The 18,385-nt window shown below is 26.7% G+C and overlaps 3 protein-coding genes across 3 annotated transcripts in view; 2 read left to right on the top strand and 1 right to left on the bottom strand.

Annotated features, from left to right (window-relative positions):
* Window positions 1–529: 529 nt before the first annotated feature.
* LOC112599383 (DNA polymerase delta catalytic subunit) lies at window positions 530–4,893 on the top strand. Its single transcript, XM_025346268.1, has 2 exons — window positions 530–618; window positions 1,537–4,893. The coding sequence occupies exon 2, from the start codon at window positions 1,559–1,561 to the stop codon at window positions 4,829–4,831; it is 3,273 nt and encodes a 1,090-aa protein (XP_025202053.1). The 5' UTR covers window positions 530–618; window positions 1,537–1,558; the 3' UTR covers window positions 4,832–4,893.
* Window positions 4,894–8,074: 3,181 nt separating this feature from the next.
* Window positions 8,075–12,019, top strand: LOC112599407 (dolichol kinase). Its single transcript, XM_025346310.1, has 6 exons — window positions 8,075–8,249; window positions 8,696–8,910; window positions 9,972–10,163; window positions 10,261–10,470; window positions 10,827–11,085; window positions 11,886–12,019. The coding sequence occupies exons 1-6, from the start codon at window positions 8,075–8,077 to the stop codon at window positions 12,017–12,019; spliced, it is 1,185 nt and encodes a 394-aa protein (XP_025202095.1).
* A 2,563-nt stretch (window positions 12,020–14,582) lies between these two features.
* Window positions 14,583–18,385, bottom strand: part of LOC112599338 (serine/threonine-protein kinase MAK-like) — a 10,652-nt gene continuing 6,849 nt past the window's right edge. Inside the window, exons 5-9 of the mRNA XM_025346204.1 lie at window positions 16,972–17,147; window positions 15,858–16,007; window positions 15,519–15,701; window positions 14,686–14,802; window positions 14,583–14,623 (exon numbers count right to left, since the gene is read on the bottom strand). Of these exons, the coding sequence (XP_025201989.1) occupies window positions 14,611–14,623; window positions 14,686–14,802; window positions 15,519–15,701; window positions 15,858–16,007; window positions 16,972–17,147 (639 nt within the window). The 3' untranslated portion in view covers window positions 14,583–14,610. The remainder of the gene's footprint in view (window positions 14,624–14,685; window positions 14,803–15,518; window positions 15,702–15,857; window positions 16,008–16,971; window positions 17,148–18,385) is intronic.

Below are 18,385 nucleotides of genomic sequence, written 5' to 3'. Positions count from 1 at the left end.
TAATTAAATAAAGTATAAACTAATTCAAATGTTAGTTGGACAAAATTTTATAATGAATTGTTATTACTTATTACTTTTATACATTAAACAAATTATCTTTGTTAATTTTGATAATCACTATAATTTAAAAACATATAATAGATTTAATTATTATTAAATTTTTCTGTTTCTTAGTTTTTTAATGATATAATACAAGTTTTGTTAATAATGTAGATTGTTATAAGAAATTAATATTTCATTTTTCTTACATTCATACTTTGAAATCACAAATGTATTTATTGACAGGTATACTACATTTTATTATATTTCATATAATTATCAATTAATAGTAGGTGTATAAATAATATTCAATGAAAAAATTCTAATATGTAGGTATATATTATTATAGTTTCTATAAGGTTACTTATTTTAACAGATAATGTAACTGTATTCAGTCATTTTATTTTATTATTATAGTTTATAAATGCATGTATAATGTATATAATTTTTTTTCAGAATTGCTGATTATCGATGATCAAAGGTTTATGCTCAGTGTGCCATGTTAACAATTAACGATGTAAACAAATTTATAAACGATAATATCAATTTAACCGCACAATTTAATAATTTACTGTACAGGTCAGTAATCAGTATTATAATTATATTTTATTTAACCTAGATTTGATTATGGATTATAAAAGTATCTAAACTGGTGCTTTAAATTAATAAAATATATAGAATAATTCAATTAAAATTAAATCTAAGTAGATATTGTTTTTTAATTCAAATGAATTTGATATTTTGAGTTATAGAAGAACTTAAAAGTTAGATTTTTTTGTTAATAAGTTTTTTAATTTGTATTTATTTTTTAGATTATTTAAAACTGTTATATCATATTGTATCACATACTGAATTTTATTAAAAAATATTTTTGTTTCTGATTCATATGTATAGAATGTTGTTTTTCTTATTTGTACCTAATTAGCATTATTAATTTAATAAATATGGGTTTTCAACAAAATAATAATGTATTCCACAAATGTTATTATTAAGAGTGTCAACAGTTGAATGAATTTACTGCTTCAAGTTTAGAAATATATTGAAAATTACAGATATTATTATCTTAATTACTTAATACAAATTTATAATTTGGAAATTAAGTTTTAATTTAATTATGACATTTGAATATGTTAAAATAGAACAATTATCAATCTATCTACGATATATCTTTATGTATATTTTAGATTTAATTAAGTTTGTAAAAACAAAGTTTAATTTATATTACTAACTTCAAGCATTTACATATATTTACTTAGTGGTTGGATTGGAAATTATTTAAAATTTATTTATATAGGTAAATACTATTTATAATTAAATAATAATCTATTTTTATGTTGGCATATGTTATAAAATTATATAAGTACCATAGATTTTGAGTTAAGTACTTTATTTACACCATAATTTCCTAGGTTAGATGAAATTTTAATTTATAATTTAAATTTAAATTCATTTTTTAAATCTCAGTAAAACCCTTTATTGAATTTGTTTTTATTGCAGAAGTTTTTAAATCTCAAGCAAGATGTTTAATAAAAAAAGACCAAATTCTTCGGATAAGCAAGGCAATTTAAACAAAAAATTTAAAGTTGAAGATGATGAACAATTACTGTTTGAAAATGATCTTGCAATTATGGAAGAAATGGACAAAGAACTTGAATCCTCACCAGATCTATTGGGCGAGGGTCCTGACCAAGAAGACTCCAGTGCTTTGTGGAGTAGACCTGCAATGAAAGAAATTAATCCAGTTACTGAATCTTTAGCTTTTCAACAACTTACTATTGACAATTATATTGGAGAACCAATAAAAGGAATGAGTGGTGCACAAACTGGCTTAGTTCCCATTACTCGAATGTTTGGAATTACCATGGATGGTAATTCTGTATGCTGTAATGTGCATGGGTATTCTCCATACTTTTATACTAGCGCTCCTGAAGGATTTGGTCCTGAACATTGTAAAGAGTTTAAAACCCGTTTAAACGCAGTTGTTTTAAGTGATATGCGTGGAAATCAAAATAGAGTGCAGGAACCCGTTCTCATGGTTGAAATAGTTCAAAAGATAAACCTTTATGGTTATCATGGCGAAGAATTTGAAAAATATTTAAAAATAACTATGGCTTTACCAAAATTGGTACCTGCAGCAAAAAGACTTCTGGAAAAAGAAACAGTATTACCTACATTTTCTGGACATAATTATAGAATGTTTGAAACTAATGTTGATTATGATATGCGATTTATGGTAGATTTAAAAATTGTTGGTTGTAGCTGGATCGAACTTCCTGCAGGCTCTTACACAATACGTGATTCCAATTCAAAATTAAAAGGACAATCTAGATGTCAATTTGAGGTAGATGTTGGTTGGCAAAAAATAATAGCTCATGCTCCAGAGGGTGAGTGGAGCAAAGTTGCACCTTTTCGAATTCTCAGCTTTGATATTGAATGTGCTGGCCGTAAAGGTATATTTCCCGAAGCAGACAAAGATCCTGTTATACAAATAGCTAATATGGTACAAATAGAAAACAAAAGATTAATTAGAAATGTGTTTACATTGAATACATGTGCACCCATAGTTGGCAGTCAAGTTATAAGTTGTGAAAAAGAAAATAATATGCTTGAAAAATGGGCTGCATTTGTTCGAGAATGTGATCCTGACATTATTACTGGTTATAATATTAATAATTTTGATTTACCTTATTTGTTGAATCGTGCAAAACATTTGCAAACAAAGAATTTCAATTTCTTGGGACGCATCAAAAATATACAATCTATTATAAGAGAACAAGTTATTCAAAGTAAACAAATGGGCCGACGAGAAAATAAAAGTGTTAATATTGACGGAAGAGTTCCTTTTGATTTATACTTGGTATTAGTGCGAGACTATAAGTTACGGTCATATTCATTAAACTCTGTCAGTTATCATTTTTTACAAGAACAAAAAGAAGATGTCCATCACAGTATTATAACAGATTTACAAAATGGCACACCACAAACAAGACGTCGTCTAGCAGTGTACTGTTTAAAAGATGCATTCCTTCCATTGAAACTATTAGATAAACTTATGTGTTTAATTAATTACATGGAAATGGCCAGAGTAACTGGTGTTCCATTAGGAAGTCTTTTAACTGGAGGTCAGCAGGCTAAAGTTGTATCTCAATTACTTCGTCTTGCACAAGAAAAAAATTATATAATGCCTACTATGGCTGGTGGTATGCAAGATGAACAATTTGAAGGAGCGACTGTAATTGAACCTATTAAAGGTTATTATGCTGACCCAATCGCTACATTAGATTTCACTTCTTTGTATCCAAGTATTATGATGGCTCATAATTTATGTTATACTACACTTTTGACTCAAAAAACAATAAATCTTTTAAACTTGTCTGAAAGTGATTATACTAAAACTCCTTCTGGTAGTTACTTTTTGTCTAAATCCATACGAAAGGGACTATTACCTGAAATTTTAGAAAATTTATTATCTGCACGTAAAAAAGCAAAAACAGATTTGAAGTCCGAAACTGATCCTTTCAAAAAAAAAGTCTTAGATGGTCGGCAATTGGCTTTAAAAATTAGTGCAAATTCAGTATATGGGTTTACTGGAGCTCAAGTAGGTAAGTTACCATGTTTAGAAATATCAACAAGTGTTACCTCATATGGTAGAATGATGATTGAACGTACTAAGCAAGAGGTTGAACAAAAATATTGCATAGCAAATGGTTATGAACATGACGCTGTAGTTATTTATGGAGACACCGATTCTGTTATGGTAAAATTTGGAGTGAAGTCTATTGAGAAAGCAATGGAATTGGGACGTGAAGCTGCTGAATATGTAACAACAAAATTTATAAATCCTATTAAATTAGATTTTGAAAAAGTTTATTTTCCTTATTTATTAATTAATAAAAAACGTTATGCTGGCCTTTATTTTACAAGACCTGACAAATATGACAAGATGGACTGTAAGGGATTAGAGACAGTACGCAGAGATAATTCACCTTTAGTATCTAACATGATTAACACCTGTTTGCAAAAATTGCTTATTGATAGAGATCCCGATGGTGCAGTTGCCTATGCAAAAGAAGTTATTAGTGATTTGTTATGCAATCGAATTGACATATCACAGTTGGTAATTACAAAGGAGTTGACCAAAAATGATTACACTGCAAAACAAGCTCATGTGGAGTTATCTATTAAGATGAAAAAAAGAGATCCCGGAAATGCACCAAAGTTAGGTGACCGTATACCATATATTCTAATTACAGGTACTAAGGGTACTCCAGCATATCAACGAGCAGAAGATCCGATATTTGTTTTAGAAAACAATATACCTATTGATTTTAACTATTATTTGGAAAATCAACTGTCAAAACCTTTGGTCCGAATTTTTTCTCCTATCCTCGGAGACAAAGCAGAATCTGTATTATTGAAAGGTGATCATACACGAAAAAAAGCCATGGTAACATCTAAAGTGAGTGCATTATCAGCTTTCACAAAAAAAAAAGAAGTTTGTCTGGGGTGTAAAAGTGTACTGCCTACTAATGAAGAGAAAAATGCTTTATGCAAATATTGTATGCCTAAACAAGGTGAGCTATATTATCAAGAACGAGTTAAAGTGAATGATCTACAGGAAAAGTTTTGCCGGTTATGGACCGAGTGTCAACGTTGTCAAGGAAGTTTACACGAAGAAGTCATTTGCACTAGTAGAGATTGTCCAATATTTTATTTAAGGAAAAAAGTTCAGATTGACTTAACTGCTCAGGTGAAAACAATGGACCGATTTGGAAACCCAAATAATAAATAGAATCATAATATTTTTTTTTTACATTTGTTCTTAAGATTTTATTATTATTTTGTTAAAAAGAATTTCTGTATTGTATGTCAAATAATTTAATAATTTTCAGTATTATATTATGATAACCAAAAAGTAAATATATTTGTATCTCTTTTAAAGTACCTATGGTATTTTGTTGTTATAATTTTTTTATTTAATTTGATAACAATTTTTTTACAGTTAAAATGGTTTTTACTAATTTACAAAATCACGAAAAGATCCTACATAATGTTTACAAATTGTTATATAGTTAAGTACTTAAACACTTTAATACTAAACTGTTTAAAATTTAAATATTGATGTATATTAATGTGAAATTATAATATTTTTGTATACTAATTGGAAAAATATTGAGTATACTTTAATTTATTATTTATTATTAATAAATAATTGTTAATTATTTAACTATTAGTTATTACCAGAATAAATATAGTGAGCTGTAAAAAAAACAATATTTTATACAGCAAATAGCAATACTAAAAACATAATTATAAAGTAGCTAAATAATAACTGGGAAGATTTTATTTTGAATTAAATATGTCTGGATTAAGTGCCTATTCTATGTATAGTTAGTATTTAATATACAGGGTTATACAACTGCTATAAATAAAATCACTGTTACGAAGTATGAACTACTCCAATATTTTATTATAACATTTATAACTTCATTTTATTACAACTATCTATCTATATAGTAGAATATATAATATTTTTATGATCTTATGAAGTTACGAATGTTAATTATAATCATATTTAATGGTGAAACAAACGCGGTTTTTGAAAAGAGATTGATTATCATTTTTTAGAGGTGGTTAGATGTTTTTTCCCTCCACTCAAAAAAAGTAGATACTTCAATTTTTAATAACTAAGTATATAATATATTATATTTGTACATAAAAAAGGGATTCGAGGGGAGATATATTTCCCTAATCTTTCTCCACAAATACGCCACTATATTACACCTGTTGGGTTTGAAATTGTATGTACTTAAAACCCCAACTTATAGCTTTAATAATCCATTATATTTTTTTATGATTGTTTTTACTGTATTATTATTTTCTCATTAGTATTTACTTTAAGAACGTTGTCAATAGATAACGTTACAAAAATATACAGGTTGAAGACATGAAATATTGTCTTCTCCATATAAGCTTAGACTTTTAAAAACAAACCTTTTTTGTATAATGTTATATTTTATAATTACATTGGTTTAAAATAGTAATAAATGATCTACCTATTTTCATCAACTAAAAATTATTGCGTTCCGTAGTATGAATTTTGGAGTAATAATAGGTGCCTATATCAGAGTAATGTCATTGTCGTACCAGAATACGCGAAGATTTGGGAATATTATTAAGTTGTGGTAGATGATTATCGTGGTAGATGTAGCAACCAATTTACTTATCTACCTACCTATCAAGAGTTGAATAGAAAATGATTCGATCTAATTATTTTAGGAATGATGTGTCAATGGCTATTATGTGATTCAGTGATTGGTAGCTTAGTAATAAGTAGTATTTAACAACCTTATAACAATAGGACTTAATAATATCATCCTGGGTGACCCTTTTGACATTCTTTTTCTCATTCAGAGTTGAAAAAAATTGCAAATATTTGCATAAATAAATTCATTGTATTTTAAAGACTTAAAACAACTTGATACGTGACAGTAGATTTTAAGTCAGAAAATTCAAGTGTAACAAAAAAAACCTGTTGCTTAAAAGTCACCTCTGTAATGTTTATAGATAAAATATTTTTTTCTTAAATTCACCACTGCTGTAACTACCGTAATATTGCAAATATATTTTCATTTACTTTTTATTTCAATGTTGTTTGTATTTTAGGCGGAACGCTGCACCTGGAGTATGGCTAATGTTTGTGTTGCCGTGTGCAATAATCACAGGCCTTTACACCTGCGAAACCTACTCAGAACCATACGTAATCTCGACAATTCTGAGTTTGGGTATTTTGATTAGTGCTGTGTCCGATGTGTTGCATTGCGAGCGCTTCCCGGCCAAACCGTTGAGTTACATTGTCACTGCGGCTGTTATCGCGCAACTGCTCACCCTCTATACTGAAATGGGCAAGTAAAAGTAAAATGTCGACACATTACACACGATTATCCATAACAGTAGGTACAACGGTTTAAAAATTATTTTTTTCACAAATAATACTTGGAAAGGTTTGCTCTTATTCCTTACTTTAATTTATATTTTATATACGAACCCTGCAAAACCGCAAAAATAATTGAATTTATTAGCTATTTGTACCTTTTATAGTTAAATATTTTTTTACATAAATTTAATATTGACCATGGTACATATTTTAGTATCAGTAGATAATAAACGTAACTAAATAAATACACTCGAATTTATTTAAGAACATTGAAAACGGATCTTTGATATTTAAATGAGAAAAATGTGCCTTTATTTCTGGATCTGTCAGTCATCATATTTAATTAAAGTAAGCAGTGAGTGATAAACTTTTTTTTTTTTGATTACGCTCAAAAATGTAATTAAATTAAAAGAAAATCCATGTTAATGTTGTCTATAACTTATAAGTAGGGTACTTAAAAACAATTTTTTCTCAGGGTGATGGCCGAGGGAGATTTTAACAAAATTCTCTAATTATTTTTGTATTTTGTTAGTTTAAAATATTTTTATAAAACACAAGCAGTAGTATCTTCTTATAACAACATATCATTTCTCTGTTTTGATTTGAAATAATTCATTGTGGAAAATATGTGTACCTATGTTGTCGCGAGTTGAGTTTATTTAGAATTAGTTTCTTTTGAGAAAAATGGTAGTATGATCTTTAAAAATATTTAAAACACATAATGAATAAAATAGAATATTATTTTTAAATTGTTATATATTTTAAAATAGTTTAATGTTATGTAAAACGAAGAATTAGTATCGGAATGTATTTGAACCACAAAATACAAAATGCACAAAAAAATAAATATTTAATCCATGGTAATTATTGCCAATGAACCTTATATTAAAATAGGTAGACGTGAGCATAATTTAATATTATCAATTATAATACGGATTTAGCAATACACTATACGAGTATACAAAATAAAATTTAAAAATTTAAAACATTTGGTTAAGTTACCCTATCGAGGGTAAAGTTTATAAGAGCGTACATATAATCAATCCTGATGATATAGTATAACGGATATTGAGTATCTAGTACCTCCTATATATGGTGATGGTACACGTATGGGCAATTTATAGACAAAAACACACTAAGCCCGGCATAAGACCAATAATTATTGTGGCTATTCGTAGCTCCGGTGTTCGTCAATTGCGCCGGATTTGGGACACTACCTATATAGTATACATCTATTGCGCCGGAGCATTTGGCAATGACACAAACTGTCTTGGTTAGTTTTAATTTTTATAATAATTATATTATATTATATTATATTAATTAAATATTCATTTATATTAACTATATTATTTTTATAATTATTTGTACAGCAATAAACAAAAATATAATGGTTTTCAAATGTATCTATGGGCTATGATATAGATAATCTACTTATTAGATTACAACACGTAAAAACCATACTTACAAAACTTATTTGTAAGACGCATTTATATAATAATATATTTAAGAACCGATCGGCGCAATTGATGTATACCTTTTTCTTATCCCATAATTTTTCTTTTTTTACCTGTGATTTTCGGCGCAATTGATATATGCCCCATAGCTCTTGCGTATATTTAGGTACCGTTACTATCTAAAATATATTTTATTAATCGTAGACGGTTCAATAATAAATTACATTGACAATTATATGAATAATAATAATATGTTGTATAATAGGAGTCGTTTACAACGTGGCGTGTGCCGCGTTCTGCGCACTGGCCTATCACCGGCTTTTGCGGTCGATCGTGTCGTGTGCCCCGTTGAGTTTCACGTACGGCGAAGCCACCGTCACCACCCAGGCCTTGCTACTATTCGCCGTCGCTTCCGGCACCAATATGTTAGCGCCATACCGACAGCAAACGTGCTTCGACGTGTTCACGCTAATCCTACAGGTATACCTATAATATAGTCGCGTCCGTCTAGCAGTATATACCTACACGAGTGTTGGCAGAGCTTTAACTGGTCGCGATCAAGAGGGGGGGGTGCATAATTGATTGACAGAGGACCTGCTGACACCTCTACTGTTAAAAATATATATTCAGAGTGGATGGGTGATTCATCAAGCATGCTGAATTTTTTTTTATTATGCTGATATTTCAAGAAATACATTTTAGAATTTTTAAATATACTAGAACGACCATATTTTCGAATATCTATTCGAAGATTTTTTTTTGTACCACGCCATTTGATGAGAGTTTTTTTCAACTGTGAATCACCCGTTTACACTTAAAAAAATATTTAGTAGGTTTAGTAGATGATGTACCTTTTTAAGAATGTGATGTATGTGTAACTAAATCAAAATTTTAACTAACGATAATAGATAATATGTTTGATGCTATTTACTGTTCAATTGATTTAAAAACAACACTAAGTAAGCTTAATTAATCTATTAGCATTTTATGAGTTGTCTGAATAATAACTAATAAGTAATAATACTAATGAGCAATAGGTATGAGGTATAGGTATAGCCTTAGCTGAGTGCGCCCAGATTACCATGATCTATGTATTATATTATATTATTCTAAACACAAAGTCTTATAAGTCAGAAACTGAATTTTTGTTTAAATTTTGATTTATATTTTTTCAAAAACAATATCTGTTGAATAATTAAAAGTAAAAAAGGTAAGGTTTTAAAAATTACAAAAATTAGATTTTGTATAATTGCATTGTTAAAGAAAAATTGGGATGAGCATGCTTAACGAATCATCCTATTATATAATATGTATTTGATAAAATAAAGATACACAATGGTGTATTCGTAATGTCCCTTTGATTTTTCTATATTTTATCAGTGTATAAATTAGATCGATTAATATTGCTTAAATTATGTGCTTATTAAAATTCTGATTATTGGATTTTTTGAGTATACAATAAATTCTAAGTCTTGAGATAATGAAAAATATAAATATTTTTACAATGCAAGTTTTGTAATATAACTCCTTTATTCTTTCAGTTTGGAATCGTCGGCATTTCCGCATTCGCCCTGATAGTGTACAACGTGGAAACGCTACGTATATCACCTGGACGGTTTTACACGACGTTTGTCGTAGTTGTTTCTGCCACGATAATGTTACCACTACATATCATCTTAAACGGTAGTCCTATATTGAAAATCTTTCATTGGGTCACTAGGGACCGGCACACGGTGAGAACACATCAATATTATGTATTAATTTTTGACTAAAAATAAAATACATATGTATTATATATGAGCAATAAGCATGTAATTACTTTGTTTACAGACGATACTGTTATTGTACTGGGCTGGCTGTACGGCGTTCGCCATTGTTTTCGTGTGCATGCAAATAATAAGCGACGCTAAAGCGTCAACGTCGATTAGGAAGTACTTCCATCTAGTCGCTTGCCTTGTGTACGCTCCGGGTCTTGTTCGTGATCCTTGTCTGTTGTACTTGGCCAGTGGTGTGGTTTTTGCCGGTTTCATATTTATAGAGGCGAGTATTTATATATTTAAAATAGATATAAGCTTATATATTCAACCTTTTTTACGAATAATGTTTAATAATATATAACTCATGTCTCATAATACATGTAATACATCATATGCTTTGTAATTATATTAAAATACTTATTTACTTATAGGTATTAGGTATTCATGTACATGTTTATTTTATGTTGAAATATTTTATACCTATTGTACCTTTTTTATAATTGGGGCCATGCAGCTTATTAAAGTATTAAATGTAACAATTTTTTTTTTAAGTAAATTCTCTACAGCAAGTTATTATATTCTATGTTTATTTCTTTTTATTATAATATTATTTAAGTAAATTTTTTTTCCTTGAGACAGACTCTGCGCATTGCCAAAATGCCGCCACTAGGCATGGTTCTTCAAGAAGGTTTTCGTGTATACTCGGATGAGAAGGACGAAGGACCTGTGGCGTTCACTCCGATTTACTTGCTCGTAGGGTGCTCTCTGCCCCTTTGGATCCACCCGCAACCTGACTTCAGGAGTCTGTTACCACTGCTGGCTGGTGTTTTATCCATAGGAATTGGAGATACAGCCGCTAGTGTAATAGGCTCACGTATAGGACGTCATAAGTGGAAAGGTACGTCTTGCTCAAATTTTTTATACTGTTAGAATATCCGTTATTGTAATCTAACAAAATAGAACGGTTATTTTCATAGTTTAAATTAAAAATTTAACTTTACCTAATTATAATGCGAATACATTTACAAAATAAATAAAATAAAACAATAAACAATTGAAAAAAACTGCAGATCTAAGAATTTAGTTATGACTTAGTGGGTAGTTACTATTCTGTGTTTGTAATGTAATATTGGGCTAAGAATATTAATTACGGTAAACAATAAATTTACAAAAAACATTTCATATAATATGGAATACAAATTATATGCATGGAATCAACGTGTGTTAATACATAATTTTCAGGTACGAAAAAAAGTGTTGAAGGTTCCGTGGCTTGTTTCGTTTCTCAAGCTCTGTGCATCGTCGCTCTCGAGTATTCAGGTGTTTATATAAATATATAATGCATGAAGAATCTCAATTTATAACGAAATTCTTTATTTATTTCTTAATTATGGAATGAAAACAAAAATTATGTCCATTAATTCAAATACTTTTGTTATTTAATTTTGGTTCATTTTCATTTAATCCTTTTATAAAATTATTATATTTACTCTTTAGTAATCCAATATAAATAATTAATATACTTATATTTAGTTCCTTTAAAGCATAATTAAAGTTTAGAATTTACTATAAATTACATGTTTAAAATCTTAATTTTCTTTTTATTAATTAAAATGGATTTTGTTGTGAATTCAGATTCTTGTGAAATTTTTAAATCCATATTTTTATTAATTATTATTTTTTTTTTATAATCAATAGGTTTAATATGTGATACTAATCTGATTAAACCGCTACTAGGAGTTGGTTTAGTAACTTTCGTCGAAGCAAAAACTGAACAAGTTGATAATTTAGCATTGCCTATTTTGTTGTATACGTTTCTATTGCATTGTTAAATTAGTAAGAAGTATTTTATTTAAATTTGTTTATTTCAAAACCATTAAGTGAATTGTATATTGAATTTAATATTGAATTTAATATTTTTATGTTATAAAATAAAATAACGAATTACAATTTACTATTTAAAATTTTATATCTTATGGTAATATTGATCAAATATAGCTAACACTATATTTTTTAAAGTTTTAATTTTTAATTGTTAGAATTTTACTATGGTATTACGATTTATTTGTTGTTTGACAAATATCTCACATTTTTATGATTTTAAATAACTATAAAAAGAGTATACAAGGTTTCTCATAAGTAGTTCATACTGTGATTTAAAAATCTAAAAAAAAGAATAAATATAGTTTTTTCATTGTTAAAATAAGTGTACATTTGGGCAATCTTAGATAAGTATTTAAACAAAAAAAAAGAATTTTAGATACTTTGTTGTAATTTAAAAATATTAATCGTGGGTAGGTAATTGAAACCATTAACGTATATTACTATATTTTATATAAAGAATAGTATTTTGAAATTTAATGTTTACAAAAAAAATCTACATTATTGTAAATGGTAAAATTAATTATTTTAATAGTAGTATAAATATTTATCATGAAATATACTTAAAAACAGGTTGATAGACTGTCTTCGCTCAAATTCAGTTTTTGGCTGAATAAAGTTATGTAACTAAAAATGAATAATTACTTGATAAAATATTGTTTCTTGTTTATACAATATAACAGTACCTAATATATAGATAGATACTGCATTTACAGTAAATATTATGTAATTTTATCTGTCCTAATCTGTTTAAAGTTAAAAAATTCAATTTTCTATTTATTGCCTGTTTGTGAATTGTATAGTTTTATACAATAATATTCAACAAAGCGCATCACGGTGACATCAAATCGGATGTATGTCTTACTTTTATAAAATTATATTTTTATCGTTCGACACTTTTACACATAGAACCTCTGAGTAGATTTCGCAAAATATCAAATTTTAAAACATTAAGGTAAATTAATAAAAGTATATATACTGTGTATACCCATGTGTTTTAGACGAATTTGGAATCGAGTAATAGTTTAATTGTAGTGATTCGAAAAAAAATATTATTCAAGAGACTTTTGATGGCGTTCTTACCACTAAATTGTTACTTATAGTGGCCTACTTCACAGATATCTGGGAGAAGGGAGCAGAGATAGTATACTTTGAAACCTCTAATTTTTTCCATGTCTTATTAATAACTTACTATAAAATTTGCAAACACGCGTTAAAATTCATAAAAGTTAAACGTTTAAAATAGATTGTGATAACTAGGGCTCGGAAGTTGATGCATTTTGCATTTGGAACTTATTAGACGATGCTCTCTAGGCTACACGAACATGCAAATCTAAATAACTAAATTTTATTTCGTATTTTTGGCTTTTTACTTTTTAAGTCATTTTTTGTCATTTTTAGGTCCTATTTTCCTTTTTAGTTCAATTTCTTGTATTTATAATAAGATTTCGTGAATTAATATCTTTCTCGGATAGTTTTTGTTTTATATAGACTACCTACATCAAATTTATATTTTACTCAAGTTGTATACTGGTTAAGTAAAGATAAAGATTCGATAGAATGAGGCAATTATTGCTAGCTGTCATTTTTACTTTTGACAATATAAAATATACTTTAATAGTACAATGTAATAATTTTGAGTAATTTTTATTATTAATAATATTCTTAAAAAAAAAAAAAATATGTATTTTTACTAATTTTAAATAAATATTTATAATTTTTTAGGTCATTTTTATGTGATTTTTTTGTCATATTTGAATTTTTTAAGTAATTTTTTAATGTTTTTAAGGTCATCAACTTCCGAGCCCCAGCGATAACCATAAAATAATGCGTAAAATACAATAAAATATGTATGGAAGTAATGTATATTTATGTTTATAGAATATAAATGTACCTAATGGCTAATACTTAATATATATTTATTAATGGAATGTTGTATGCACGAAAAGTTATATTTTAAATTTCCTAATTTTTTTATTTTACTAAAATATTAAGCTTTAACTTTTCAGCCCGATAAAAGTACATAAAATATACGTATTTATTGTGATGAAGAAAAAGTGGCCTGATAATAATACAACATTTTCCTATATCCATGTTAAAAACTCAAATGATGTCACTCTAAGTAGGTATTTGATATTTTTGTATTTTTGTTACACTTCACAATTTAATCTCGTATAAAATATAAAATATTTACGTGTTTAACAAATGATAATTACGTGCACAATTTGTGCTCGCTTAGAATGTTAAACTTTATAGTTAAAATTCATAATCATAATTACATTTTCTAACACATGTCTATTGTCCATAAAGCTAAATACTAAATATTATTCAATTAAAATTTTTAGCGCGTACACAATACAAAAATTTAAAAAATAGTATTTAAAAAACTAAAAGTTTATAATATGTGATATTATTATTAATATACAATAAATTGTGTATATATATATAGCAGAGTTTAGGAAGCTAAAAAAATAATATGATTTTGATTGTTTTTTTTTAAAATTTGATTAAATACAGCTTTTGATTTTAATTATTACTCAATTTACTCCAAGTACCTGAAACAATAATGTCGAATATTATTTTAATCAGCTCAGAATCACGAAGATTATTTATTTACTTTGACGTCCATTCGGGTTTTCCATGTCGTTTGCCATTTTTATTCTTATCACTTTGGCCATAAGACACTTTGCTTACAGATGGAAACGTATCATTTCTCATGCTTTTTGATATACTCCTATATATAGTAAGTTTTGTATAAAAAAATATTTAAGCAAAGTAGGTATAATCAAATTTTACCTAAGTAATATTTATTTAGATATTTTGTTTTTAATATTTAATAGTTTACTAAAAATATAATTCTGCGGATAAAGATTATTTTTTATTAGTAAATGCTTGATACTGAGATCATATTATGTTTTATGTTTTATAAATTGATAAACCTATAAAATCTAATATACCCTAATAGTCTATAGTACCAATAGACATACCTATATTAATATATTACCTAATAATTAGTTATCTACTCAAATATTAACCTATTAAAAATAAATTATATGCTTAAGTTTTTTATTTTCTTGCTCACGTTAGTAAATAATGATGTCTAAATTAATAAATATGACGCGTATCTCTACGATAAATATGATATGTAAAGAATTTAACAAAATAAAACTTAAAAATTATGATGTTTTTCTGTATTTAAGCATGTAGGTAGTTAACAAAATATCTGTAGTACTAGTATTTGTATGTATATTTGTATATTATTAAGACAATATTTTTTTAAATCTTTTTTTTTTTGGTATTATTTTGATTGTCATAGGAGTCTTAAAATAAGTGTTAGCAATTTTAACTGCTATTTCTTTTTTACTCTTTTGCTGTTGTAAATCTCAAAATACCATTTAACGTATAATTTTTATTTTTGATGTTAATATTATTGATAAATTATTCTTTTACTCATTCTCAGCTGCTTGAAAGTTGGAAGCCCTCCCCGTTACATATCTGGCTACGGATAGATAATGTTGCTTGGCACTTAGTTTCTTTTTGCTCAACACCATAACATCTGCATCATTATCGTACCACGTTTTTTCTTTATTACCGATTGGCTTGTTCGTCAACGTTTCCCATTGTTTATCATATCTAAAAGTCATCGTCATAATACTATTGTAATTTTAAGCTCTTCGAAATATTCTGCGGCTGCAGTTATCAAACTACTAGTATTTTGTATTAATTTTTAATTCTTATGAAGTATGATATTTGAATAATATAATTCATTATAATTATTTATAAACTCACTTTAATTGTTTATTGCTGTTAGATTGTAGGAGTGAAATTTGTGATTTCATTAGTTGTACGGGCTGTCTTTTTTGTTGACCAATCTTAGCATAAGACACTTCTCCTACATCCTGACTCAAACGTTGTTGTCCTACTTGGAAGTACGGTTGTCTAAAATATAAAATATATAACTAATGTTCAAAATGAAAAATAGCCAAAAAGACATAATGTTACTATTTTTATGCTGTAATAAGTATAGCGTTATTATTATTAGCCTTTATGCACCTACTATACACTATAATAATTAAATTATAGATAAAATATGATAAAAGGATAGTAAATTTGTATAGGTATAAGGATGTAACCGGCTGTGGGCTATGGCACACATTTCAAACTATCTTTAAGATAAATAATATCATGGATAATTAGTTAATATTTACATCAAATGGTTGTATTTTTCTTGATAAGAAATTACTTAAAAATTATATTTACAATCATATTTTATTGTTATGTATATTAATTTGTTTAAAAATTAAAATTTTATGAATTTATCAAACGCTCAAAAATCATGATATGCCTTTAATGATCATAATATTATACATTTAAACATATTATGTTTCTTCAACACGCAGTTCTCCATTCACGCAATTTTAAGATACTGATACAAAAATATTTTATAAACTCTTGGCCCCGTTGACATTAAAACGTAATGAATAGATTTTAACTCTAACAAGGTGTGATTATTAGCCCCCTTATTGAAAATTAGTTTTTATAAGTCTATAAAAGTTTTGTTTCTATTTCATGTTATAAATTTGTATCATATAATAATATAGGTTGTTATAAGACATTGAGCTTAAAAATACCAAATTTCAATTTACTATCAAAAAATACATTCAAGGTTGAAGATTGAAGTATTTTTTATACTTTATTAATGTGTATACACAAATACACATTGATACATTAATACATAAAAATCACATTGTAATATCGATACATTCATCGCTTAGCTCAGAATCTATAATCATTTATTTATCCCATCATTGTATGCTAATTTATAGGTACTAATTGTTTTAGTGGTAGATAAATATATTAAAGTAGATATGGTTAATATTTATACATATAATACAGTTAATACCTTAAAGCACTTTGTGCGCTTGGTCTACGAATTGGATTCCAACTAAGTAATAGTTCCATCAAATGTATTCCATCGCGACTTGCATTTGGTACAATCGTATTAAGCGCCAATCGTTTGAATTGAGGAAATTTAAAACTCATTGCTGATGCCAATTGGTAACCTTCAAACCATTCTTTCTGAAATAAAAATAATTAACTATAATAATATTCAAAATTATAAAATACTAATACCGACAATATACGAATAACCTAAGTGCTACTGTCCTAAATACGATTATTAAAATCAAAAAAATTAAAAAATTAAACATTATATATGTAAATTATATGTTTATGATAAATTAATATTTAAATTTAGTTTAAATCTTAAATATTTTAACTGAATCATAGGGTATTTACAACTCTTTATTAATCCATGTACAAATAGTTAAACGATTTCTATATAAAATTAACATAAGAATATTCTTTTAAAATAATTAAGTTTTGTTATATTATCTTATACTAATAAATAAAAAAAATAAAATAATAATTGGTAAATTATTATTTACTACGAATATTTCTGAACCCACTCAACGAGTTCCATCTGCCTGAAAACAAGGTTTCCTCTCACGCTTAAAATATCTATACTCTGTGTTATCACGACATATTACATGTGTTTATAATAGATATTATTATGTCCTGGTATACAGAAATATCATGCTAAGTAATTTTGAACACGAACGTTATGTCAGTAGTCAGTAGTACCTACTTATATCTTTATTATATTGTTGTTTTAAAATAACAATAAATCAAATAAAATATATAGGTACCCATAATTCACTTTTAAAATAGAAAAAATTGCGTGTAACCGTTGTTTAGAAAATTATTAGTCGAGTTTTAATAAAAACGACATATATGATACATTAATTTATAATGGAATAAATTACCGTGACGTTTTTATATGGCCATTAAACAATTTGTGTGATTGAAATCAATTTAACAGAAGAAAAAGTTGTACCCCTTTAAGAAATGAAATATACAATATACATAATCCCATTATGCATCAAATATCTGTTTTAATTAATGATTTTTTTTTTAAATTACATAATGATATAGTATAATTAGTTTAATGAAAATTTAATATGTTTTGGTATTTGGTTAAGCAAAGTTAAATTTAGTTAAAATAAATAGAATTATACATTAATTCAATACTTTATTCAAAAATATTTATATAATAATTTATTATTTTTAAAGCAGACTCTAAGATTTTTTTTTTAAAGTATTGTAGATATTTTGTATTTTGTGAAAAAAGTAAAAACATATTGTTTTTTATTATCTACTCTAACATCTGTTAATATATCTCAAATTTTAAAATATTAATTTATTATATTTTTGAATAATATTGATTATTATATTTTTGAATAATATTGATTATTATA

This window comes from Melanaphis sacchari, unplaced genomic scaffold (genome assembly GCF_002803265.2).
Source record: "Melanaphis sacchari strain LSU unplaced genomic scaffold, SCAv2.0 Contig50_pilon_pilon, whole genome shotgun sequence".
Classification (NCBI taxonomy): Eukaryota; Metazoa; Arthropoda; class Insecta; order Hemiptera; family Aphididae; genus Melanaphis; species Melanaphis sacchari.
Note: the sequence above shows the minus strand (reverse complement) of the source record. Positions and strands in the feature narration are given on the sequence as shown.